At 35.4% G+C, this 26,459-nt stretch overlaps 1 protein-coding gene across 1 annotated transcript in view; it reads left to right on the plus strand.

The window, feature by feature from the left end:
* LOC121425337 overlaps nt 1-24,928 on the plus strand; it is a 38,478-nt gene extending 13,550 nt beyond the window's left edge. The window contains exons 2-5 of the mRNA XM_041621367.1: nt 4,748-5,376; nt 18,021-18,347; nt 20,425-20,751; nt 24,444-24,928. Coding sequence (XP_041477301.1) covers nt 18,173-18,347; nt 20,425-20,751; nt 24,444-24,928 — 987 coding nt within the window. The 5' untranslated portion in view covers nt 4,748-5,376; nt 18,021-18,172. The remainder of the gene's footprint in view (nt 1-4,747; nt 5,377-18,020; nt 18,348-20,424; nt 20,752-24,443) is intronic.
* Nucleotides 24,929-26,459: the final 1,531 nt, after the last annotated feature.

Genomic DNA, 26,459 nt, shown 5'->3' on the forward strand with positions numbered 1-26,459 from the left:
CTCGCTAATCAAATATTGCGAGCGCGAAGCGCGAGCTGAAAATTTAGATAATTCAGACCTGAAGTGGGACATTCTAAGGTTTCTTTGTAGGAATTAACTAGGACCATACGTATTTCATTAACTAAATGATGCAACCGCGAAGCGCGAGCTGCAAATTTTTGATATTCAGATCAGAAGAAGGGACATTTTAAGGACTGATTTTAGGAATTCATGAAGAGCAGACATATATCACCAATCCACTAATGCGAACGTAATCACGGACAGAAAATGTTTCATATAAACGAAGACCTTAACATGATGCAATCACTTTTTGAGTCATGTAAAAGAAGCGTATGTCACTACATAAAACAATGATAACTCAAGTGCTAGGAAATATATTTGGTTTATATTGACTTGAAAATGGGATGTTTTAGTACAACAGGATTATATATCTCGTTAAACAGACAATGCGAGAACCAGGAACATTGAAGACGTAGGCCCTGGGCAAATTATGTTTCATAAAGTTATGATAAAAAAATCTTATGTAATATAACATACATAATTATAATGTAATATAACATAATATTTTCGTCTTTCCCACTACGTTTCTCTTCCTTTCTCCCACTTTTCTCCTTTCCCCTGGCTTGCCAGCCGATGGGGGGGTTATGTGCCCCCATGCCCCCCCCCCCGTAGTTACGCTACTGTATGTCCATATGGCAAATACCCCTCAAATATTATTATATTTTTTACCCATTGATGGTTTAATGGTTTTATTAGAGATTACATTCATAATTTTTTGACATTCCATCTTAATCCCTTCCCAAAGACCCTAACATTGATGAATTGGAAGAACAGGGTTTCTCTTCAACTTTATAATAAGGACATAAGTATTTCGTTAGGAAATGGTGAACTGGCTCTTTATTTGCATTTCATGATTCAATAATATTGTTTTATTTATTAAGCGGTATTTTAGGAAGAATTTTCACCAATAAAACAGTTATAGTTTTTTTTTTCATTTCTTTCGTAAAAAGTGGGGGGATGTTTGTACAGGCCACCCCCCTCCTCGAAAAGTGTGGGGGGTATATCCCCCCATCCCCCCGGGATTTAAGCCAGTGGTCATAGAATATACCAGTAACATATTCACACCTGTAACCTAATAATAATGCATAATTGATAACCTTCGAAATTGGTTGTTACACTTTATATTTTCAAGTTTATGAATTAAATTCTGCAACAGCTGCCAGATCAAAGTTGAATGGCAAATGTTATATATGCAAATGCATATCGATTTCGGCTTTGTTTATTTTTTTAATTCCGTAAAAATTACTTCTTTGATGCTTTCCTGAACCAAAATTGAAACCTGCAAATCATACAGTAATTGTTGTGCCGGTCGATTTCATTTCTTAATCATATTCAACGTACATCCGCAGATGATCATAATTTCCATGTAGTTCAAAGTCATTCATTTGGGCTATTCTAAATTGGCGAAATTGTATTACCTAAAGTGTTATTCAATCAATTGAATTGATAGATGTTTAAAGAGGATTTTCCCTGTGTGAGGCATTGCAGATCAGTCGTTTAATGAAATAAATTGAGGGCTGAGCTTGTAGATTATTCATAAAAAAATGCAACCGAGCGAAACAAGATAATCACGCAGATTGGCTTGTAAAAATAGGCTTATTTCGAAAGGGTGGGTGCTGTCGCGTTAGGGTGCGTCAACGCGAACGCGAAGATTCGTCCAAAGCCCCCCCCCCCCCGGTTTGGCCGAAAGGGTGCGTTGGGAGCGCCATGTCGCGTCGCGTTCACTGGAACGCGCCCTTTCGTCCAAAGCCCCCCCCCCCACCCCCGGTTTGGACGAAAGGGTGTGTTTAATAATAATGAATAAATAAATACAAATATTTATAAGAAAGTTGAACAAACAAAAAAGACGAGTGATATGTGAAATTTGCATAGGAACATAAATCATCATATGGCACAAACATTCTTTTTAGGGTAAAAAAAAAAAACAATGACGGCATGCTGCATGAGGATTTTTCGGTGGAAATGTTTTATGGTGTAATATTGATACATGTAAAAATTATGACTGATTTCAAGGTTCTTTCAAATAAAAAAAAGTAACTTACCTTCAATTTTATACTTTGCAGGTGTGTATTTATTACAAAGGAAAACATTCGTATAACTGGAGATATTTGGTGTCCCCCAAATTATAAAAGTTACGGCAGATGTGTCCTGGAAGGTCAAGGCCAAAATTGATGTTGGGTCAGCATTCACAACGTTTAACTCTTCAGACCCTACCTTACTATATTTTACACTTGAGACCCTGCCTCAGTATATTTTGTGAGATGTATCTGTTGTGTATGTGTGCGTGTTGTGTGTATAATAATAATAATAATAATAATATGTGCGTGTTGTTTGTATAATAATGATAATACTTATAATAATAAAAATAATAACAATAATAATAATAATACTTATAATAATGATAATAATTATAATTTTCACCCCAAAGAGTGAATTTATGGACATGAATTTGGAGTGAAAAATTGGCGCCAAGTGGCTTATTGCAAGGGTGGGTATCTGATTTTATTCTCATTATTATTCTTAGCTTTCTTTTCCTCAAATTGTCAATGCTTTATATGATTGAAAATCCGCTATTTTACGTGCAAATTGGCAATGTTTGACAAAATACCTTATATTCAGCTTTTTTATATTTGTATTTATTCATTATTATTAAACACACCCTTTCGTCCAAACCGGGGGGGGGGGGGGCTTTGGACGAAAGGGCGCGTTCCAGTGAACGCGACGCGACGTGGCGCTCCCAACGCACCCTTTCGGCAAATCGGGGGGGGGGGGGGCTTTGGACGAATCTTCGCGTTCGCGTTGACGCACCCTAACGCGACAGCACCCACCCTTTCGACATAAGCCGTAAAAATATTGGTAACAAACTTGAGAAATTCAATAAAATTTATGATCTTGAAAAAAATACATAGCATAATAATTAAAATACGTCAGTATGCCATTACAGAGAGTAACCTCCATCTTTAGGTGTAATATAAATTCAATAAAAACAACTTGTATATTTCTCTTCAATCAATTTCATTCTTTCCACATTTACCCCATTGATATGTGTAAAAATATAGGGGAGAATGCGGTAAATAAAGGCCACCCCTTTTCCAATTATATATTTTTAATGTAAAGCAGAAGAAACATAACTACGTGTCTATTACAAGATCTAGAGTAGACCGACATTATCCATTAGAAATGCTAGAACTAATTAGCCTAATTTGCATATTAATGAGCCATAAATATATTTGTCGGGTTGCCTTATTTGCCCCAGCGTCATGGGGAGGATGAGATCATCTGATTAAGACCTATTTCATGTTACTACATGTATTCAAACTAAAAACAGTTCAGTTGCTTCGATATAATCACTAAAATTTACTAGTAACAATCATATCATTAACATTTAGGTTTTTTTACCAAAATACCTCCATTTTAAGACTGATTAATTAATCCTGTCCAATATAATGGGAAACAATTCAAGGATCGTGTTTTTACTGTCACTCTTATACAATTGTGTATCTACGTGTTTTATTGGAAGTGGACACATATACATAATATATAATCAACTGTGGTGAAGCATACATAGCACTTTTAAGTTTTAACATTATGTAACAATCGAGTTTAATCATATTCGAGTTGCCTAACACAGGCATCCAGTAAAAAAAGAGGGAAAGTATAGTGGAATTTACTCCAGTTTTGGCACGCACAACACTACCTTACACAAGTAAACTAACCAAGATAAAATTAATTCACATTACTGGTAGGTAGAGTACTCGCCTACCTAAAGTGACAATTGATTTTTGGGCTGCTGGTGGGTTTGTGCTCTTCCTGGCCATCTGCACTGGGATGTGAGACGTTCTCTCTGCTCAAAATCTGTGCAAAGGAACTGTCTCAAATACTACATAAATAGTAATCCATTTGATCCTATTATTCTTGAGCAGGCGGCCTTGTTTACCCCAATCTCCGCTATATAGTATATTTTTATGCCTTATGTCACTGTCAAAAGTTACAATTTTTTAGACCCTCATTGTTCATGTTGGTGCGTTGGATTTCTTTTAGCTTTTAGTCTTTTACAGATGTCTTTTTAGGTCAGCAGGATGATAATGAAATTTTAGGCCTTCATTACACACTGAGTAATGCAATGGAAATGACACAAAAAATGACGTAAATTCTGATTCATCCATAAGTAAAACGAAAATAGATCTTGTCATGTTGACTTACGATCCGGAAGAGAGAACTTGTCTTGCGCATCTCTTCGGCCCCTTCTGATTGGCGAAGTTTACACCAATCGGCACTGGCCTTTTCCCGCCTTCAACTCAGACCAACTAAAGAAGTGTCCTGGATTGGACGTGAAAAGTTCTGTCCTACTTTGATGACAGGATTTTTTTTGTTATATTCATGACATCATTATCTCTGAAAATTCGATCTTTAACAAAATGTAATTGGTGCAAAGTAAGGGATTGTGAAAATAAGAGGAAAATAATCCAAAGGATCGAAGCTACTGAGCAGGAAACAGACTTTGCATTAAAACTTAAAAACACTATATTTCTATGCATTTTCACTGAAAATTAGGTTTAAACATTAATCATGTTTTGTGCGGTATTTTTCCCATCCCCTCCAAATGGCAACCGGGATACTTGGCTGCTCTGCCTCCGGTACATAACTTAATTTATGATTTTATTTCAATCGTTTTTCTTTCATGCAGGAATAGAAGACAATGGCAGCAGTAACAGACAAAGTTCTTTCCTGGTTGTGCCGAGGGGGAAACTCGTCGACGACGAACTTTTCAATAATTCTTCATCCTCAGGAACATATAGGACACCTAATACATGTTCAACGGACATTGTTCTCTTCAGCATTAACTTGGTATTCTGTATATTAACTTCACTAGTTTTCTTTTTCGTACGACTATGTAACATCTCACGTACGACTGATCATGACTACATCATCCGTTACCCAGGGCATGTGATCCGTTGGTTGCTTTACATACTCTATATCCTCATCTGTCTGACGATGCTCGGAGAAGGTATATTAACCTCTAATCAACATCACTTTGGAGCTCCACCGATTATGTACATCTCACCATTAGCTGCACTCCTGGCCTCTATCTTTGTAATGTTATATTATTATTACATGGAGTATTGGGATCTACCTGGAATGTGGCCTTTACAGTTGTTGTATTGGGTTTCCCTCCTCATCGTGGAGTGCTTCAGAGCTTTTGATTTTTATCGCGACGACATTACATCACGTGACATGATCTGGGTGGTCAATAAGTCAATGATAGCTGTGGATGGAACGATGTGTTTAATCGAGATATATCTCCTGATCAAGAAGGTAATGACCAAACATAGCTGTACATGTATGTAAGACCTACAAATAAAGGGGTGGGGGTAAACTTGACTGTATGAAAATGGCAGTACTTGACAGTGGTTGTCACATACTGCCTTTTATCGCTTCTGTCTGCCTCCGTTTATTTTTTTTATTTTGTCAGTTTTATAGCCACAATTTGTTATTCTTCCTAGGAACAGTAGACAGAAAGCATCGTCAGTTAAAGTTTAAATATGGCTGTAAACTAAAAAGAATGCAAAAGTCAAATAGAAATATCTCGAAACATAGATCTGTAATGGGAAATGGCCAGTGCTACATTAAATGATACTCCTTTTCAGTAGCGTACCATGGGTCAAGGCATGGGGGGACCATTAAAAAAGTTATTGAGCCATTTAGTGGGTGCTCAATGTATACTGAATAGAGACATTTTAAAGACTGTACCATTTATCGTATATATCTATATCACTGATCAAATAACGAAAGCGCGAAGCGCGAGCTGAATTTTTTTGATATTCAAATCTTAAAAAAAAAGAAAATAAGCAAATTTTTGTAATGATACATACCTCTCTCACTTAACAAACAATGCGAGAGCAAAGCGCGAGCAGAAATTGTTTGTATTATATGTATTGCCCCAAACAGTGACATTTTATGGACCTTTTTTAAGAATTCATGAAAAGCATACAAATCTTACCATAGTCATTTTAATGCGAGCGCCAAGTGCTCATTGATTCTTTGTTAGAATTCCACCTAAACACAAAAAGCACTTTTTGTAGTCATTGTAATCATGAACATGATACGTATCTCACTAATCAAATATTGCGCCCGCGAAGTGCAAGCTGAACATGTTTGAAATTCAGACCCGAAGAGGGACATTCTAAGAATTGCCTGTTGAAATTCATTAAAACCATACGTATATCATTAACCAAATAATGTGAGCGCGAAGTGCGAGCTGAAAATGTGTAATAACAGAAAAGGGGACATTTTAGGACTGTTTTTAGGAATTCATGAAGAGCAGATAATTTCACCAATCCACTAAATGCAAACGATCACCAATGCTATGGAGATAGCGAATTGGCAATGCGACAAAGATGTGTGATGTCACTTGTGAACAACTCTCCCCATTATTTTAGTATATATTTCAATAGAATTGCCTCTTTTATCACATCTATCCATAGATCATGTGTTCTGTCTATATGAGGGCATGTAATACATATTTTTTAAGAATACATCATGGATAAAGAGTTTGTATCATCATAACAAAAAGAAAAAAGAGACATTTTGAAGGTATTTTATAGTCCACCAAAGGGAAAGTTGTTCATTAGTGACATCACACATCCTTGTCGCATTGCCAATGTGAGGATCTCCATAGAATTAGTGATTGCAATATTCAAATGCTCATAACTTTCTCACTATTTGTCCGATTTTTCTCAAACTTTCTTTATTCTTATTCTTTGATTTTTCTGTTTCTACACAAGCCTATTTGTTCCAAAGGTTTCATTCCCCTTTAAAGTCTTGCGGAAATACTGAGGAATAACGTCCGGACGGATGCTAAGTGCACTTTTGCGTGAAAATATAATTTTTAGCGTAAAATCTGAAAGAATGTCGTATATCATGCATTTGGATATTTTGACGGAATATGTTAAACTGTCATGTTTGACTGCCTTTGATCATTCTTATACGGAGTTTCAAATCATAAGTCTAATAAATATACATTTCAAATTGGAATATTACACAAACATAATGGCCCTATGAAACATAAAATCATCATTTTAATACTCAAAATAAAAGTTTGTGAAAACTATCAATAATTCGAATTTATTTTACAACTTAAATTCTTCGATTTAAATGCATTTATATGCATCAATCGTCCTAATGTCACAAATGAATTTCCAAGTAAGATGGAAGATATATCATGGTACGTTATCCGAAAGGGGACATGTATAATTTATCGGGTGAGCATTTTGAAGGTAAAATTGAATATACTGTGCATTATAAACACAATTACATGTATAAGTACATACTTAAAGGACAATTCTACCCCAACAAAGAGTTGATTTGAATAAAAAGAGAAAAATCCAACAAGCATAACATTGAAAATTTAATCAAAATCGAATAAAAATAAGAAAGTTATGACATTTTAAAGTTTCGCTTTAATTTCACAAAACAGTTATAATAGCACATCCTGATCGGTATGCAAATGAGGAGACTGATGACATCATCCACTCACTATTTCTTTTTTATTTTATCATAAAGAAATATGAAATAATCTATTTTTTACATTGTCAAGTGAAACAGCGATTAATTCCTCCCTGAACACGTGGAATTAGCCGCAACTGCCCCTGCCCCCCCTGGCCCTGAAATCGATTTCTTGACTGGGGGTGTTGATGTAAATATGACAAGCAGAGGTTACAGTATATATATATATATATATATATATATATATTGTTACGAATTTAAAGGTTTATTTAATTATCAGTATTGTTGGGAACGGCAAAGACTGTAGAATAATTTTTAATCCATATGTATAGTTGTATAGCGAAATTCAGTAATCGCTTGTAATCGATTATGTAGGGCCCTCTTCCTTTGTATAATATATATATATATATATATATACATACATATATATATATATATATATACAGTGCGTATCAAAAAAAGTTTACACGTAGAAAAAGTCATGTAAAATTATACATTAGTAGTTTCCTGAAGACTTTGCCACATTTTAACATTGGTACAGGTCCATTTAAGCAAATGACGATGTAACTGTCGAAAAATATTTCCGCTTGAGTGAGCACCACTTACTTTTGAAAAGTTAGTGAAAAATGATTTGCGCAGAACTTTGAAATAGTTATACGAATAAAAGTAGACCTTAATCATGAAGAACACATGGAATTTAGCTAGTAAAATTGACTTGAAGATATCTTTTACCTGTTTAAACTTGTTTCCTTGCCAAAAACACTTCGAAGAGTGTATTGAGCCCCACCCCACTCCCCCACACACCGAGGCCATCGTGACGATATTTGCTTTACACTGAGCTGTGATTTACATGAAATGGCTTAGGCTTGATTTTCGTTTTGTTTATCATTGTCAAGCTTGTGAAAAATGTGGAGAAACAAGTATTAAATGAAAAATGAAATGTAAATCCACTTTAAATGATAAAAAACTTAGTGAAAAAATTCTGGAGATGTCTGATATAAAGTTTTGTTCAGATTCAGTTATGTCCACAGATCCAGCTGGCACACAAAGGGTAAAGGTTGTGCTTACTAAGTGTTGAAATTTCAATTTTGGTGGTAAAATTGTTACAAAATGCTTGAATGTATCCGTTTTAGTACAATAAGACTAAAAGTGGAAGGGAAATGAATGAGAAATGTATCGCAGTGTAAGTTCGATTTCACCCTTTCTCCTCGACACAGCATGAAAACGAGCATTTCAGCGCAAACAGATTTCTGCGAGCTTTACAAAAATGGACAGTGCTTACTCAAGTGTAACATTTTGTCAAAACTGTTACTTTCATTGGATAGATGAGACCCAAACCCAAGTTTGTATGTGAAAAAATTGCCCACGTATTGTATATTTTTTATTTCCCAGGGCTTTTTCAAAGTGTAAACTTTTTTTTTGATACGCACTGTATATATATATATATATATATATATATATATATATATATATATATATATATATATATATATACATATATATATATATATTATTCGATGCTTATTGTTATTTTAATGGTTTGACAAATAAATTCAATCAATTTTAATCACAATTACATGTACGTCTTTTTTGTCTTTTTATTTTTTTCTAACTTAATGAAGATTTTCGAGTTAACTAATTTCTTATTCATTATTTTTCAAGATCATGTGCATTTGCCGAAAGCTGTAATCCGATTATGTAAGATTGTGTATAAAGTAGTCAAAGAAAATAAATTTTCAATTTCTTAGCCACTTTTTCAAAAGGGTGTGTCCCACCCCCATTCTGAAAAAAAATCACAACTAATTGTCACAAATTATGAATGAATATTGATTTATGTTCATTATAAGCAACATAGAGAACTAAATATTTTTTTTGAATGTTTACTAAAAGCTTATTAGCAAAAGCAGCAAAAAATGCATATTATAGTACTGAAAGTCAAGATTCCATAGCCACCGAAAATACTCGATTAAATGAATGAAATATCATTTAATATTACAGAACATTAAGATTAACATTATAATTGATTTAATCTCTTCATGAGGAATTATACGTAATGTAATGTTCAAATAAACTCTAATATCCCCCTTAAATTATGCGCGTGTCTCATCTTAAATCATGCACGTGTCTCATTTTCTAATAAAACATTTAAAATTCAATGCCAGCACTGAAACTGATTCCTAAAACAATATTTTTTTCTCTAATATATACACTCGCAAGACCATTGTACGTCGATATTACCTTCGCATGCATACTCCATACGGCTCTGGACCAGCTGGCTACTTCAAAATCTGAGCTACAAAGTCCAAGTTTTTACCTGTGCATGTGGTATGTTATAAAGATGAAGCCCAGAAAACTTGCACCCAAAAATCATTTTGATAATAATATTTAAAACAATAGTAATATGAACATTTGTAATGCGCCGATATCCATACAAAAAGATGTGCATTAAATACTTTGTAAAAGTGAAAACTCAAGAGAATAGAAACACCATCGTAGTTTTGTAATCATGTACATGTCTTACAATATTATAGACTTTCCAGCAGATTAATTAAATCTTGAAAAGCGTCTGTGCGAATTAATATACATACTTTTCTTCCCAGGTGATTTTTTTTTAAATAATCCTACATGAACAAATCCAAATACAACGCATATCAAAGATAGCAGATTTTTTTTAAACAAGAACTTTGTTACTATAACCACTGTCCTTGAATTTCACTGAATCTCCGAGGGGTAAGTTATTTTCTTTTCTGACTCTCTCTTTGTTGATACGAATCAAGTTGAACCTCGTCATCACGTGGTACATCATTGTCAGATCCACAGCAGGAGCTAGAAGTAAAGAAATTAATCAATGACTTTATACTACTTTCATTAACTTTTTAGATAGCAAACATATACACTACTTACGAAATAAATACAGTTAGATCTACAAAACAAAGCCCCACAATTACCCAAGTTGCAAAAGAGATTTAAAATATTACCAAAGGCAGGTAAAAGGTGGTATTGAGTAAGATACATTTTAAGTACAAAGTAGAAGAATTAATATCAATAAACTCTTTAAAACAGCGACCAGTTTTTTTTTTTTTTTTTCATTCAAATGACAATACTCTTCATCATGTTCATAATAATTACCACCAACATATAAATCAGGCCAGGGGTAAATTATTTTTGTTGATAAAAAGATTTTATTTAAAAGAAACTGTATTGTACATAATAATAACTACTTTCCGGACGTTTTGTGATGAATGATTTTATGATAATGATGATAATGATAATAAATAATGATGTTTATTTAAATAAAATAATGATGAAATCAGCAATAATAATATCATGATAGCTTTCTATATAGTGCTTTGAAAAGATGAAATGAATGAAACAGAACAAATCAAAAGAAATAAACAAAATTACGTTTAAACAAAAGTCTTTATAATTACCATTTGTTTTTGATGAGGATTACGAGACAAATGACCCAACAGATGAGATTTAATATGCAGGTAACGATGAAAATGATGAGGATATTGGTCCAACACGTGCAGGTGGAGCAATCATCTATAAGGGATATCAAGAGTATACCCTTTCAATATAAATCTGGTGGGTGTTCCATATAGCTGTTCGTAAAGTTACGAACGACTATACGCATGCCTGGAACATGTTCTTAGGTCATAACTCAATTACATAGAGATATCACGTAGCATAAGAAAGGATCACCAGTCGTGCATGAAGTCATTCGTATCTTAGAACAGCTTTATGAAACACCCACCAGGCCTCGCTGCTCAACTAGGAATTGGCCGGGCGCGCCCAAACATACCTCCTTTAAAAGATGAATACCAAACAATTCAAATGCATGATTTGAGGTAAAAGTCCAAGATTTTAAATGGGTCTGCTGTTTCACCGCTCTCATTGTTTTTTCCCTCAGTAACCATGGTAACAGGCGTCAGTATAACCCAGTCTTTTCAAGTTGAGGGGTAGTAATTGTAAACGATTCGATGAACGGCTGGGCATAGTTGAATTCATGCATACACCAAAATTATGGATACGTGAAAACTGTATATAGGCCTAATATCTAGAAGTTTTCAGTGATACTAAATTGATCTTAATTGGTGTTCAATGATTGGATTTATGCTACCACTTGTTGCTATATTTTTCTTTTTACTGTATAAGCACCTGGTTGATGTAAGTTTTTTTTATCATTTTGTAAAATTTAAAAGAGCGAGAAAAAAAAGATGCATCATTGAAGAAGAACGGTTTCATTAGAAAGCCGATTCATCCCGAATTACTTGCCTTTAAATCAATCATTACAATAATTACAATAATCCATATTGAGTTATTCTTACCTGTCGCAGTCTCCATTCTAATTTACTGAGTCGAATCAATAGAATCTTTACATGGGATACAAACGACTCGAGATGAACTGGAATCCTAAATTACAAAAGTAATGAATATGTTTGACCATCTTATGAATCATTGGATTATGAATAAGACACACATAAAAGTAGGAATAGCCCTTGTGATGAGACTGTACTAGGCTGGATCCTGAGTTCTCGGAGTGTTAACAAGTCGTGGATCCAGAGTTGAATGATTTACTTTTCCTTGAAACATTTTCTACCAAGCAAAGAAAATAAAATTCTCACACTAACTCTTGTTTAATGTTAAAGCACTATTTGGCTAAACGTAAATGTAGGGGATATAGAACTCGACGCCACCAATATACCCCTATATCCGTCCAAACTTGTGATATACTCTCTCTCTCTCTTAATTCGTCACTTATTTTATCGAATTAAGACGTATTGGTAACAGCATAAATTAAATGATTGTAATGGAGATCAAAATATCAATTTATAATCTAAAGTAATATTTTGAAAATGATGTATTCTAAGCATAGTCGATAAATTCATTAAATCTTACCCAAGCCTTTCAGTGCAGTTGATATGGTGGTGCAAGTTCATGAACAAGGAAGTATACTAATAATGCTCCCACATACAGACCGTAAAGGGAGTTTAATATGCGTGCATGTTTATGCAAACAAGGAGAGTAATGCCACAACGAACAACCGCTTCACTCAATAACAGAATCGCCGAGAAAATCGTATATCCATGTTGACTCGTGCGTGCGAAAAAGAATAGAAGAAACAGGTGACATTTTCAATACTCAATATGACAGTGAATGCAATAATATAATATATTGAAAGGAGGTTCAACAGTGTGTCGAAACCTTTGGTGGCAATCACTGTATGGGGAAAGGTAGTCCTAAAGGGGATGGGGATGTATGTTCCTTTCCAGTAATGTACGATTTCGCCAAGCAGCCAGTTTGAAAGCTAGAGTTACGAGTAACCCCCGGCAACCCCCCCCCAAAAAAAAAAAATCATGTAATCATTAGGTCTGACCGGATATGATATGTTGTTTATTTTCATACCTTAATATACTGGTATGTGTGATTAGATTTCAGTGCATTATGGTGAGGCCGTTGTTCCAAGCTTTCATTCGGTAAAAAAAAGGTTCTGTAAGAAAGGATGATCAGAGCGCCAAACTTAATGTGAAACAATAACAGTTTGGCTGCCCCTCCCCCATCTGGAACACGATTTGCGGCTGCAGGTCAAACATGAAATTGGCGCCCCTAATGTCGAATATGAATTTGGCACCCCAGAACAAACATCGAATTGGCGCCCACCAGGTACAACATCCATTCGGCGCCCTCGAACTGGGCGTTGTGGCGTGCGCCTCAGTAATCCAAGCTGTGGGAAAGTTACAAATTGATGCAGAAGTTCGAGCCCTGGTCACGTCTTTCGGATGGTGACGTTAAAGGTCGGTCCCAGACGTAAATAATCATATCTGATTGATACACGTCAGACAAAATTCAAATACACACACACACACCCCCTATATCGAACATCAATTTGGCGCCCCTTTCCCCGTCTTTATTTCCCTTCTCTCCCCCTTCCCCCTTTCTCTTCTTCTTTCCCTCCTTTTTTTACCCCTTTTCTTCCTCTTTTTGGCGCCCCCTTTTTGCCTAAGGGGGGGGAGGGGGCCCAAGGGCCAATTCCAGAATACGCGCATGATACAAGGGCAGTGTTACTATATCTAGTATGCCATCGAAATTATTAGATTATTAGAAGGTTGCAGGGGTTGCCACTATAAGCTGAGCTTGACTGCGTACATTAGCAGAGTGTCATCACTAAAAAGTGTAAGATCATCTATAATTTCCATACAATCAGGGTCTAATTTCATTAATGCTGTGCGATTCTCTCTTGAAGCAATGCGATTTAATCCCGCTAAACTTTTTTTGGCAACGAATATCAAAAATAAGGATATCTGAGGCCACATGAAACATCACAATAATAATTGTTGAATACTAATAATTCTCAATATTCTTTGATGGATTTTTTGTCAAATCTTTACTGTTATGTGGTTATTTTTGTTTCTTTCAAAACCAGTTGACGCCAAGATTCATTATAGAATTAAGTTTTCAAACCCATTAAACCGTTCTATCGTGCATAAAGTTGCGTGATAAAATAAAAATATTGTCAACGCCGTCTATGTTACCGTATACTGTACGGGTACACGATAAATCAGGCTTTGACGTCGGTTGCCCAATATTTTTCTGACCTCTTTTATCCCACGAGGAAATTGATTCGTGATATAATAACATTTCTAAAGTGTTACTGTACATGTGAAGAGGTTAGTTGCAAAAGAGGTTAGGTCCACTTTGGACCATTCCGAGAAAAAACATGTTTTTTATTCTCACTTATTGCAATATTCTTATGAGAAACTAAATTGTCATGATGTGCTACCCTTTCATGTGAACATAAATTTGAGTATAAAAGAAATCTACCTTTCTTCAATTTTTCTATATATATATTTTTTACTTATCACTGTGGACCTAACCCCTTTTGCAGACAAACTGAAATGAATCCAATCTATTTTTATTAAAAAAGTGACTCTTCTTTGCCGCTTTCATTCACGTTTTCATTTGAATTTCACATTTTCTTTGGTATCATCAGAGCAAGTAAAAATTTTGAGGCTTAGAGACAGAAAACAATAAAATTTATGAAAATGGACCTATTCCCCTTTTGACAAATGAGTTCTTCAAAAGAGTTTGGTTCAAAATGGGTTAGGTCCTCTCCAAGAAAATCATTTTTCTTTTTAATTCTCCCATATTGTAATATTCTTATGCGAAACTGAGTTTTCATGATACCCTACCATGAGAACATAAAATTGGATATAAAAGAAATCAACCTGTCTTCATATTTTTAAAGATATTCTTTTCGGAAAAAAAAAATCTGTGTGGACCTAACCCCATTTTAAACCAAACTGAAATGGACCTAACCCCTTTTGAAAAAAGTGAATTTCTTTGCCATTTTAGTTCACTTTAAAACTTTTCTTTGGTATCATCTTATCGAGCTACTTAAAATCTATACATTGAGACATAAAAATAAATTTGATGAAAAATGGACCTTACCCCTTTTGCAAGTGAGCTCTTCATGTATATTGTAAATAATCAAGTACCTGAAATTACTAACGTCGTTATATTATTTTGCTTGTTTGTAGTTGTGATTTCAAATTTGTCTTGAGAAATTTTATGTCAAAAGAGTAATCACTAAACTTTCGAGTATTTTCCATTAATTTATTACCAGTTATTTTTAAGTGGATGTTAAGCCTAGCTTAGCCGGGTAATAATAATAGCAGGGCCCGCTGGAAGAACAGTTTTCGGAACTGAAGTGGCTACTGTAGGAAAATAAACCGCTATTATTATATTATCATTCGCATTTACATAAATTACGTGTGACATTTATTCATTCTATACAAAATAGTATACCGGCTCGATCGAGATGAATTATATTGATCAGGGACTATTTGTTATTTGTTAAATGTGATATTGGATAGTTAATAAACCGAAATTCTAGATCTGGCTATTACCAGCAAGTTCAGCATTCTCCATAAATATTCTTGTGATTGACTGTTCTCAGGAGTATGGCACCTTTTTAGTCAAACAAATAATTTATAAAAGTAACACAAAGGTTCATCTGCGTCAGATCACAAATTGTATTGCATATACAGATAGTCATATATCCTGGATAACATTCATTGACAGATGAGCTAAATCTCCATGTTTCTGGACAACATGGAAAGGTTTTTAAAGAGAAAAAGAGTTCTTTTCATCATTTTCCTTTTTGTTTTTGTTCGCACGGCAACAGGTGGTAAGCTTTATTCCCCATTTATGTATTATTTTTACTTGGATTGAGTGGTAGGCTGTAAGAGTAATTAAAAGACACTAGCAGTGCGTGGCCCTGGGAGTTAGGGGTGCTGGGGTGAACCCCCCCTCAAGGTTTGACTGGGGGTGCTGCGTATGTTAAAATTCTATTTTATACTAAGTTTAAACCTTTGGTTTAAACCTACGTTTAGTTATTAGAGTACCACTAATATATGTTGGAGCTCGGTTCAGCGGCCTTTTTACGCTCTCAATACCAACACCGAACATCGTACTTGAAATCACCAATTGTTTGGTTACTTGAAGGCCTTAAATTGTGTTTTGATCATTGTAAGTATTTACTAAGCTTAATTAAAGGACAAGTCCACCCCAACAAAAACTTGATTTGAATAAAAAGAAAAAAATTCAACAAGCATAACACTGAAAATTTCATCAAAATCGGATGTAAAATAAGAAAGTTATGGCATTTTAAAGTTTCGCTTATTTTCAACAAAATAGTTATATGAACGAGCCAGTTACATACATCCAAATGAGAGAGTTGATGACATCACTCACTCATTATTTCTTTTGTAATTTATTATATGAGATATGAAATATTTTATTTTCTCGTCATTGTCATGTGAAATGAAGATACATTCCTCACTGAACACATGGAATTCCATTATTTTAACATTTTGTGGTTCAGGCAAGGAGGTCCTTATCGTCAAATTCGTAAAAATTGAAATATTGCATAATTCAAAAAATAAAAAAAAACAAGAGAAATAGTGAGTGAGTGACATCATCAACTCTCTCATTTGGATGTAACTGGCTCGTTCATATAACTATTTTGTTGAAAATAAGCGAAACTTTGAAATGTCACAACTTTCTTATTTTACATCCGATTTTGATGAAATTTTCTGTATTGTGCTTGTCTGATTTTTCGCTATTGATTCAAATCAAAATTTTTCTTAGGTGGACTTGACCTTTGAGAATCAAATCCCATCCTTTTAAAAGATCTTGATAGTGATGAAACACGATATGGAGAAGTTCATAGCCAAAGCAAATCGTAAAGAAAACAATTTCGAAAAAAAGTGGTTTCAGTTCCACAAATTTTCAACTTGTTTGATATGTGCGATTCATAGATATATTGTATGAACTGATGTTTCGTGAAATATTTGTGTATATGATTAAAAATGTTTTGTGAAAAAATGTGTTTTTGTACTGTCAATAAAGGAACCATATGGGAGGGTAACAAAAAAAAACAATGGTTTCCACATCAAAATCTTAAATTTATCCAATCTTATTTATTGATATTCCCGAAGTAACTTTCCAGGCAAAGATTTTTTTTGGGTCTTGCCTACAGAGCAGAGGAAGCGGCATTGTAAACATCAAATTCTAAAGTTTTTGAACTGTCAATCATGATTTCAGAAGCTTATAAGAGCCTATAGCGTGTACCAATAAAAAATTCCTCTGACATAAACCTCAATTAATCTGAAAAACATGTACCATTCGAAACTAATACCTCGGTCACATTTTCTCTACGGCGGTCGTACGGCGAGTCAAAAACAGTCGTTTTTAACATTTTTGTAGCAGCTACATATAGGAGGTTTGAATTGAAATTAATAAAACGACTGTTTTCGACTGCACTTTCATTGATTTCGGCGCGCTGTTTTGAATATACAGCTTATATTGTGTAACAATATTACGTTTCAGTCCATTCTAAGTTTTCAATGGTTCAAATTGTTCCTAGAAATCAACTATTTGTGGGCAGACAATATATACACCTAATTAATCTGACCAAAGATACCTTTATGATCCGTGATCTGACCATAGATATTCATGGTCTGACTTTAGATGCATCCATGGTTTGACCATAGATACCTCCGTGATCTGACCATAGATACCTCCATGGTCTGACTTTAGATGCATGCAGGGTCTGACCATAGATACACCCATAGTCTGACCATACTACATTTCATGGTCAGATCATTCATGGCCAGACCGTTGATACCTCCATTGCCTGGCCATAGATACATCCATGGTCTGACATACTACATCCATGATCTGTCCACAGATACATACCTTTATGATTTGACCATTACAGGCCCTACTCTCTAGCTTGGTCTGACGGCATATGTTTGCTTCTCGAGATTTTAGCAGAAGCTCAGGGTTGTTTGTTGTTGTTTTTATCGTCCAAATTATCTTCCACTGCTAATCATTCCGAAATGAGCATGACCTGTATATACTTTGTTTTTCGTAATGCCTTTTCACAGATGAATCGGGAACTGTTGTCCTTCTGGGAAAAGGGCGTGCTAATGAGGGCGCTGTTCTAGTTAGAGATTCTGTGAAAGACGAGTTAAAGTTCTTGCCATCAGAGGGATGGACATTCAAGAATTCGAAAGTTGCTTGTCGACAGCTTGGATTTATGCATGGGTTCATAAGACCTTTCAATATGTCAGTCCACTTGGATGACAGAAATTTGCCACCAGTAAGAAGACATCTCTATGATTGCGAAGGAAGTGAATCAACCCTTGAACACTGTGCAAGAAGAAATTTTAACAGCAACTACACACCTTCTGTCGCCGGGGTGTTGTGTTCAGGTAAGACGCTATATTTTTTTCTCAAAAAAGCGAAATTAGATTCCTTTTTTTCAAGTGCCTATATTACGAACAAAAACCCCTCAAAAAAAGTTCTGGAACTCAAGTTTGAGTGCTAATAAATTTCTTAGTGTGCCATCATCATATGGAAAAGTGGTATCATTGGAAAGTATGATTATTCCTCTTTACGATCATGTGTCATTTGTAATGCTAGTGTTATCATGAAATACACAGACATGATCAATATGCAGCAATGTAAAAAATGAAATGTTGCAAAATTCGTTGCCATGTCATGTTTGAGTTCTGCAACACAAACTGCAAGTTTAAGTGCTAATAAACTTCTTAATGTGCCATCATCATGCGTAAGTGATATCATTACAAAGCATGATTATTCTTCTTTACAATCATGTGTCATTTGTAATGCTAGTGTTATCATGAAATACACAGACATGATAATACGCAGCAATGTTAGAAATGAAATGTTGCAAAATGCGTCGTTTCCAATAGCGAATTTCCAATTGTTTCGAGGATGGACCGAGTGCATTCACTGTCACCTGCATGGTGGAAATTCTATAGAAATGGAGACTCTTGTTAGAAATCAATGCATTTTGCAACATTTCACTTGTGACTTTTCTCAATGTTCAGGGTGACTGCATATTCCATGATTACATAATCACAGCAAATGGCATGTCATTGTAAAGAGGAATAATTCAGCTTTCCAATGATACCAGTTTCATCTTTTATACTTCATTAACCAAAAAGATATCATCCCCCAAAACTGAGTTGCAAAACTTTTTTTGAGGGGTTTAGATCCTTTGAAATGCATTCCTTGCATAAGTTGCATGCATGGATGCCAACTCATGTGAGTTGAATGAGTGTCCAGTAGGAAAAAATTCCATGAATGCTTCAGCACCTTTATATCGCAGCACAGCTAGAGCCAGGGTAATAATAGCAGCGCGTTGCATCCTTAGGTATAAATGCAGCTGTTATTATTATTACTACTATTGTTGTTGTTGTTTTTATTATTATTATCATCATTATCATTATTATTATGCATGGTTATTAATTGCTGTATATGTTTACAGCAAAGGCATGACAATGGCACTGTTCGGGTTGGAGATACCTATTTTATGCTCATTGTTCTAAAAATTCGGTTCTTATCTTTTGTGGTTATGAACGGAAATGGAAAAATATGATAACCGAGACACAAATAGCCGCCCAGCGCAGGGTTTTCGATAATATCTCGGCTTCTAAGTAACCAAGAATCATGATTTTGTCACGTAAACCACAATTCTTTAAGTCAAGGAATCCATTGGTATAAAAAAATAATAAACTTTATACAAGGGAGAAAATAATTTTTATGATATTTCTTGTCCTTTTTCTATAATACGTATTTCCAGACTCGAACTGACATTCAAGGCCAAATTAAGTGTTGGAAATACATTGGTCTTGGTCCCGTAACACAAACGTTGGCGATTAATCGCTAAATAAAACGGCCTATCAAGATCGTCGTTGCATGCGTATTTTGCTCATAGACTGACGAGGAACCAATCAGAATTGTTCTTTTAAACTAGCGATTGATCGCTAACCTTCGTGTTACGGGGCCCTGAACATTACTTTCAGTAAAGGAAGTATCAAAGCCGTGTTTCATACATGCTTTTGCTGATCATTTATCATGTGTTTCAGGTCACATGATTAGGTCATAAGTCAATGAGGATCGATGAACTTTGGCCATGTTAACCGGGGTATCAACTTGAAATCTTAACCAATTAAAGTTATTTAATTTAATTAAGTTAATTAAAGTTATGTGTTTGAATACTGACCATAGTCTATAGATTATTTGGGTAATAAATTATTAATGATCATCTTCATGAGATTCAGGTCACAATAAGCTCGCTCATTTTTATGCGTTCGGAATCAAGCAAAAGCCCCCCCCCAAAAAAAAAAAAGCTAAGAAAAAATGCTAATTTTTATTCATCTGACCCATTGTCACGAACTGGCACGATAAAATCGTGTCAATACGGGAACCCTCATTAATGCAAGGGTAATTTGTAAAAGTGGCGTTTATCAATTTTTGTAGACGATGGAGGTACATTATTGCAGTTCCCCATCTTGAACGGAGACAACAAAATACTTCGGATCGCCAAGAATGTTGATAATCCTCAGTGGTTAATTCTATGCACCCAACGAGATTCTCATCTGGCTCATCTAGCTTGTCAGCAAACAGGGAGGCTATTTGCTCTTCGTGATGGACTCGACCAACCACCTGGAAACATTCTGTTAGCGGTGGAGAATGAACCCTGTAACGATCCAGTGATACAGGCTTGTAACGTCACAACACACCTCGTTGAACATGCTAATTGTTCCGATTATGGAGTAATACCTGTTTTGTGCAGTGATAAGATGGGTAAGAAGTAAACAATCTTCCTCTATTTAATCTCAATAATAGCGTAATTATCTGGGAAAACTGTTATAAAACCAAACGCAACCATTTATCATACCCCTGCGAACGAAGGGGGTTATATAGGAATCAGTCGGTCCGTTGCAAATCTTGCCCTTCGAACTACTTCCTCAATTTTGTCAACAAAAGCTCATGAACTTTGGAACATGCAATAGTCACGGGGGTAAAGATCAATGTGGAAGACATATTCTTCGCATGTGTTTGATATTGTGTCGTCATGGTATCGGCGGTATATTACGGCAAAAATTAGGTAAAAATAATTATGATTACCCAGACAGTTCCCCCAAACAATTACCCCCGGAAAATCACCCCCACCTTCTCTCCGGCATCGATGTTATAATCAAGCGTGACCCCCCCCCCCGGGGGGGGGGGGGCACTCGACCGAAAAAGTGGTAGGGGTGTGCCGCGGGCTAGACAAAAAACGGGGTCCTTGGAACGGATCGCCAGCGTGTGAGTGCTTATGCATCCCTATCGAACGGGCATGCATGCATGATGCAGCTAGCCCGGCGAGTGCGCTCGCGCAGAGGCGATGGTCGGACAGCGCTCTGCGGCCGCATTTCACCAAAATTGCAGCTCATTGTAGCAGATCAATGCGACCAGAACGGCTTACGAAAAATATGCCAAGCTTTGGAGCGGATTTCTTCTATTTTTCTCGATATTAGAAGAAAATGCTTTTCTTTGGAGCGGCTTTCTTTGTTCTTTTTCTCAATAAGACAAAGATGCTATGCCTTGGGACGGCGTGAACCATTGTAAGTCTTGGTCGGTGGCACAGGTTTTCAATACATTTTCTACTTTATCTTATGTTAATAACTTTCTCTCTTATATTACTGTTTCTCTTTTTTTTCTTTTCCTCTCTCTCATTTTCTTATTTTTAATTATTTCTTCATTTCTCGCCCTTTTTTCTTCCTTTCTTTCCTTTATGTAGGTGGTTATTGTCCCCTGGGTAATTGTCATCGGGGGGGGGGGGGTAGTTGTCCAGGGTGTAATTGTCCTAGGGGATAGTTGTGCAGGGGTAGTTGTCCGGGGGTTAATTGTCCTCAGGGGGTAATCTTGTCCTCGGGGGTAGTTGTACAGGGGTAAATGTCCGGGGGTAATTGTCGGGGGTAGTTGTCCGGGGGGTAATTGTCCAGGGGGTAATTGTCTGGGGGGAAATTGTTCTCGAGGATAATTTTCCGAGGGGGCAATTTTCCGGGGGTAATTGTCCGGGGATAATTGTCCTCAGGGGTAATTGTCCTCAGGGGGTAATTGTATAGGGGGTAATTGTCTGGGGGGTAAAATTGTCAGGGGGTAAAATTGTCAGGGGATAGTTGCCCGGAAGGGCGATTGCCCGGGGGGGGGGTAATTGTCCTAGAACCGGTGATTGGACCTATTGGTGATTGGACCCATGGCAACGATATCAAATGATTTTTAGCCGAAATGGATTAGACAAAGTGATAGCGAACCAACTGAAGTTAGACCTAAAGGAACATGGACGAAAATCACAGTACACCAAGTAGACCGATTGGCTATTAGATAAAAAAGTTATTGACGTAATGATATTGGACTAAGTGGATATTGGACAAATTGAAAAAATACAATTCGACTAAATGATAATATAAAAAACGGCTATTAGACCAACTGACTATTAGACGAGATGGTTATTGGACTATGTTCATAGTTGGCTAATCGTAGACGAACCCGTAGACGAAATGATATCAGACCATGCGATAGTGGGGAAAAATTTAGTAGACGAAATGGCAATAAACCGATAAATATCCATACAAAGAGTAATCCTGATTTCCAAATAATTTCATTCTCTAACTCGTGTCTCAAAATACTAAGTAAAAGCATATTTTATATCTTATCTGTAGCTCGAGTCCTGAAGAAAATACCGCTGTGACATTATACGTTGCGACATTTGACATTATGCGTCGGACGCTCTTGGCATAATGTCGCAATCTGTGACATTATGCGTTGGTTCGACATTCCGTTTTAACAAAACCCCACCCCTCCCGTTAAAATGCATAGATGTATAATTCGAAGGAAAAATATCTCATTAAACTATTTAGCCATTTCACATGTAATTAACATGGGCATTAGAAAACAAAAACACTTATCGACACATTGGATAAGAGGTGAAACACTTAAAAAATTAAGAAAGCGTATTCCCCACGACATAACACGTCTAATTAGACTGATTGAAAGCTTGATTTTTTTTATTTACTTACTTCCGTCAACCATGGTACAGCTTGAAATTCCGAATATTCATGCTGGTCTTTCTCTGTGAGAGTTCATTCAATATGTTATATGAAGCTTCCATTAGTTTATCATAGAATATTTGGACATTTTCTTCTTGGAGTGATTTGATGTATATCCCTTGGTTGCAAAGTTTTACTGAATTTTTGCCAGTCAATCTTTTTAATGACAATTGTTGAGGTTGATGGGATCTATCCATTTAAGTTAGTATTGGAAAATGGTCACTTCCAAATTTGTTTGATCGCACGTTCCAATCAAGGGCTAGAGATGGTGTTACTACAGACAATTCCAAACAAGTTAGTAGTTTCGCCGGTTATTGGATTTAAACGGGTTCTCATGTCATTATTAGTGTATGAGTGTGTTAGCAAAGTGCTATCTTCCAAAGAAAGCAAGTGCGACCGAATTTCTGGAACTTTTTTGCCAGTTTCTTCCCAAGATTTAAATTCAATAAAACGCATGGCAGTAGGCCCACGTGACCCTATTGGGTTAGCACCAAAATCACATTCTCCTATGTCGGTTTTTTTTTTAGATATCAACAACCATTTTAGACTCCATTTTTTGGAAGCCATTATGGATTTTTGAACATACAGGAACACTGACTAACCTTGGAACTTGTCCCAATGTATTACTTGAACCTTTTAACTCTAATGTAAGACAAAATGTAAGAAATCACAATCCCAGGCAGATATTAACCAAAAAACTATGTTAGTTTATAGATAATTATTGCCATAAAATATTGGATTTTTGGACAGTGGACCGCTGACTGTCCTCCAACTTGTTGCAATGTATTACTTGATCCTTTTAACCATACGTTTAACTCCAATATCATATTCCTGAGGCGGATATTTAACAAACTATGTTTATTTTTAATATTATTAACGACGGCCATTGTAGACCCCGGTTTGGAAGCCATCTTGGATCTTTGGACGTACCAGACCAATGACTTTCCTTGTAGCTTGTCCAAATATACCAATTTAAGTGTTGGGTAGAACCATTTAAATGGTAAATGCAACATTTAGAAAATGTTGTCACTCCTCCAACCTTGTTTTTAGAGTGCACTAACAAATGAAACTAAATACACTATAAAAGATAATAGATAAATGTGTGCATTTTAAGGCTATGATATCCTTATTGGACGCCGTCTTAAGATTTCAAAGTACCCTGGAGTGCTAATGTTCACTCTTACCTTTATCAGTCGACCTTACCCCCATAAACCATGGAATAGTTGGTTATCTTCATTTTCAGTGAATAGCGGCCATCTTGGACGCTATCTTTGATTTATATTTATTTATTATTTGTATCGCAGATGAAGATAAGTAATAGGCACCTAGATAATCGGCGCCTCATATATGACAGATTTTATCATTGTTTGATATTATACTTTCTTTTATTTGATAATGCAGGTTATCGTCTCTTCGGCCATCTCGTCAACGTATGTGAAGAAGACCTTTGTCAGAGTTTTCCGCACAATTCAAGTAACGGAAGACGTTCTTGTTATTGTGACTCTCTTTGTGAATTTTACGGGGACTGTTGTTTTGATTATGTGACAGAATGTATCTATGGCTTTAATTCATCAACAGTTTTGTATGAACAAGGATATTCGAAGGAGATGTGGTGTACTTCCAATGATATTCGACCTGACATACGGTCTTTAGGGCATGAAGGGATTGAGGGACCTCAATTACAATGCATAGAGATCTTTATGATTTCAGACTGGAGTATCAAGTTAATTGAAATTCATCATTATTTGCTTGTTGCGAAGTGTCATAGGGACTGGTCAGGCGATAATAACATATTAAACAACTGTGAAAAAGAGTGGATACCTGGAATACCCGAACGAGCATTGATACCACATTATTATGTGGTTGTACATGACATTATGTGCTAATTTATCATCATTTTCACGAACTATCCTTCTTTCAGAGGTCATGAACCAATTTTGAGAAACTTGTGTTTAATTTCTAGCTTTTAGAATTTACTTTTTTATTTTGAATACCAACACAAGTGATCGATCATGAAAAATAAAAGACTCTGAAATTTAACGAGATATTCAACAATTTGCATCTCATTAGAAATTAACAAATTAAATTTTTTCTTTGATTCTGGATTGACTCAGACCTCTGAGACACTTCGTGATGCCGATGACCAATTATATCAATATATATAAATGTATATTTTTTCGATAGGATCGAAACCTTTATTTTGTATCCTTATTATTACAGTGCCACTGATATTTCGTGTTTAAAAGGTTCCTTCATATACAAATCATGGCTGAGACACTCAGAAATAAGAGTGTTCATTACATTTCGATTATGAATATTCATCAGATTCCGGTTGTAGGATTTGAATTCTCCAATCATCAACTCCATCATCATTGTCATCATTTTCATCATCATCATCATCATCATTATCACCATCATCATCATAATCACCAACAGCAAATTCTATTTCACATTCATTCATTTTTAGTTTTTTTAAACTTCATCCTCTCTTCATCTCATCATCGTCTTGCTGTCACGACACAGAAAATTTACACACAAATCACAATTTTTTCATGTCATACCAATAATCTTAAGTTTTTGGTAATATTAAATATTCCTCCTGAGTAATGACATGGACATTTTTTCTATTTTCAATACAAACAATATATCATCTGATAATAACTATTACTCAACTGAAGATTTTACTTCTAGATTTAGAGACATGGAACATAAATTCAGTTTGCTTCATATTAATGCTCGAAGTTTGAACAAAAATTTTGAGTCATTGGAATCATTACTTTTCACTTTAAACAATTTCAAATTTTCCATTATTGGTGTCACGGAAACATGGCTTCACAATACTTCACCTAACATATTCAGTTTGCAAAACTATAATCTCATTAGGCGTGACCGGGAAGAACAAAGAGGAGGAGGTGTAGCATTTTACATCAGTGAACATTTACAATTCAAAGTAAGGAAAGAAATATCATTAAAACAGAGTGAAACTTTATTCATAGAAATCACGAAGCCAAAAAGCAAAAATATAATTATTGGATTGATTTATAGACCCCCTCATGATAAAGTAAATTTATTTTGTGAAGACCTTGAAACATGCCTTCATACTATTAGAAAAGAGGAGAAACAAATATATTTAATGGGAGATTTTAACATCAACCTGTTATCCCAAAATAATGAACACGATTATTCCTACACACAATGCATTCATTTGGCTATTATCCCCATATAAATAAACCGACCAGAATTGATAACCATTCATCAACACTTATCGACAACATTTTTCAAATATATTAAACAGAGATATTACCAGCGGATTGTTAATATCTGATATATCGGATCATTTGCCGGTTTTTTCATTTTGCGATAATGATATTCCAAAAGAAAATATACTCAAATCGACAATGTATAGAAATGAATCTC

This window comes from Lytechinus variegatus, chromosome 12, assembly GCF_018143015.1.
Source record: "Lytechinus variegatus isolate NC3 chromosome 12, Lvar_3.0, whole genome shotgun sequence".
Classification (NCBI taxonomy): domain Eukaryota; kingdom Metazoa; phylum Echinodermata; class Echinoidea; order Temnopleuroida; family Toxopneustidae; genus Lytechinus; species Lytechinus variegatus.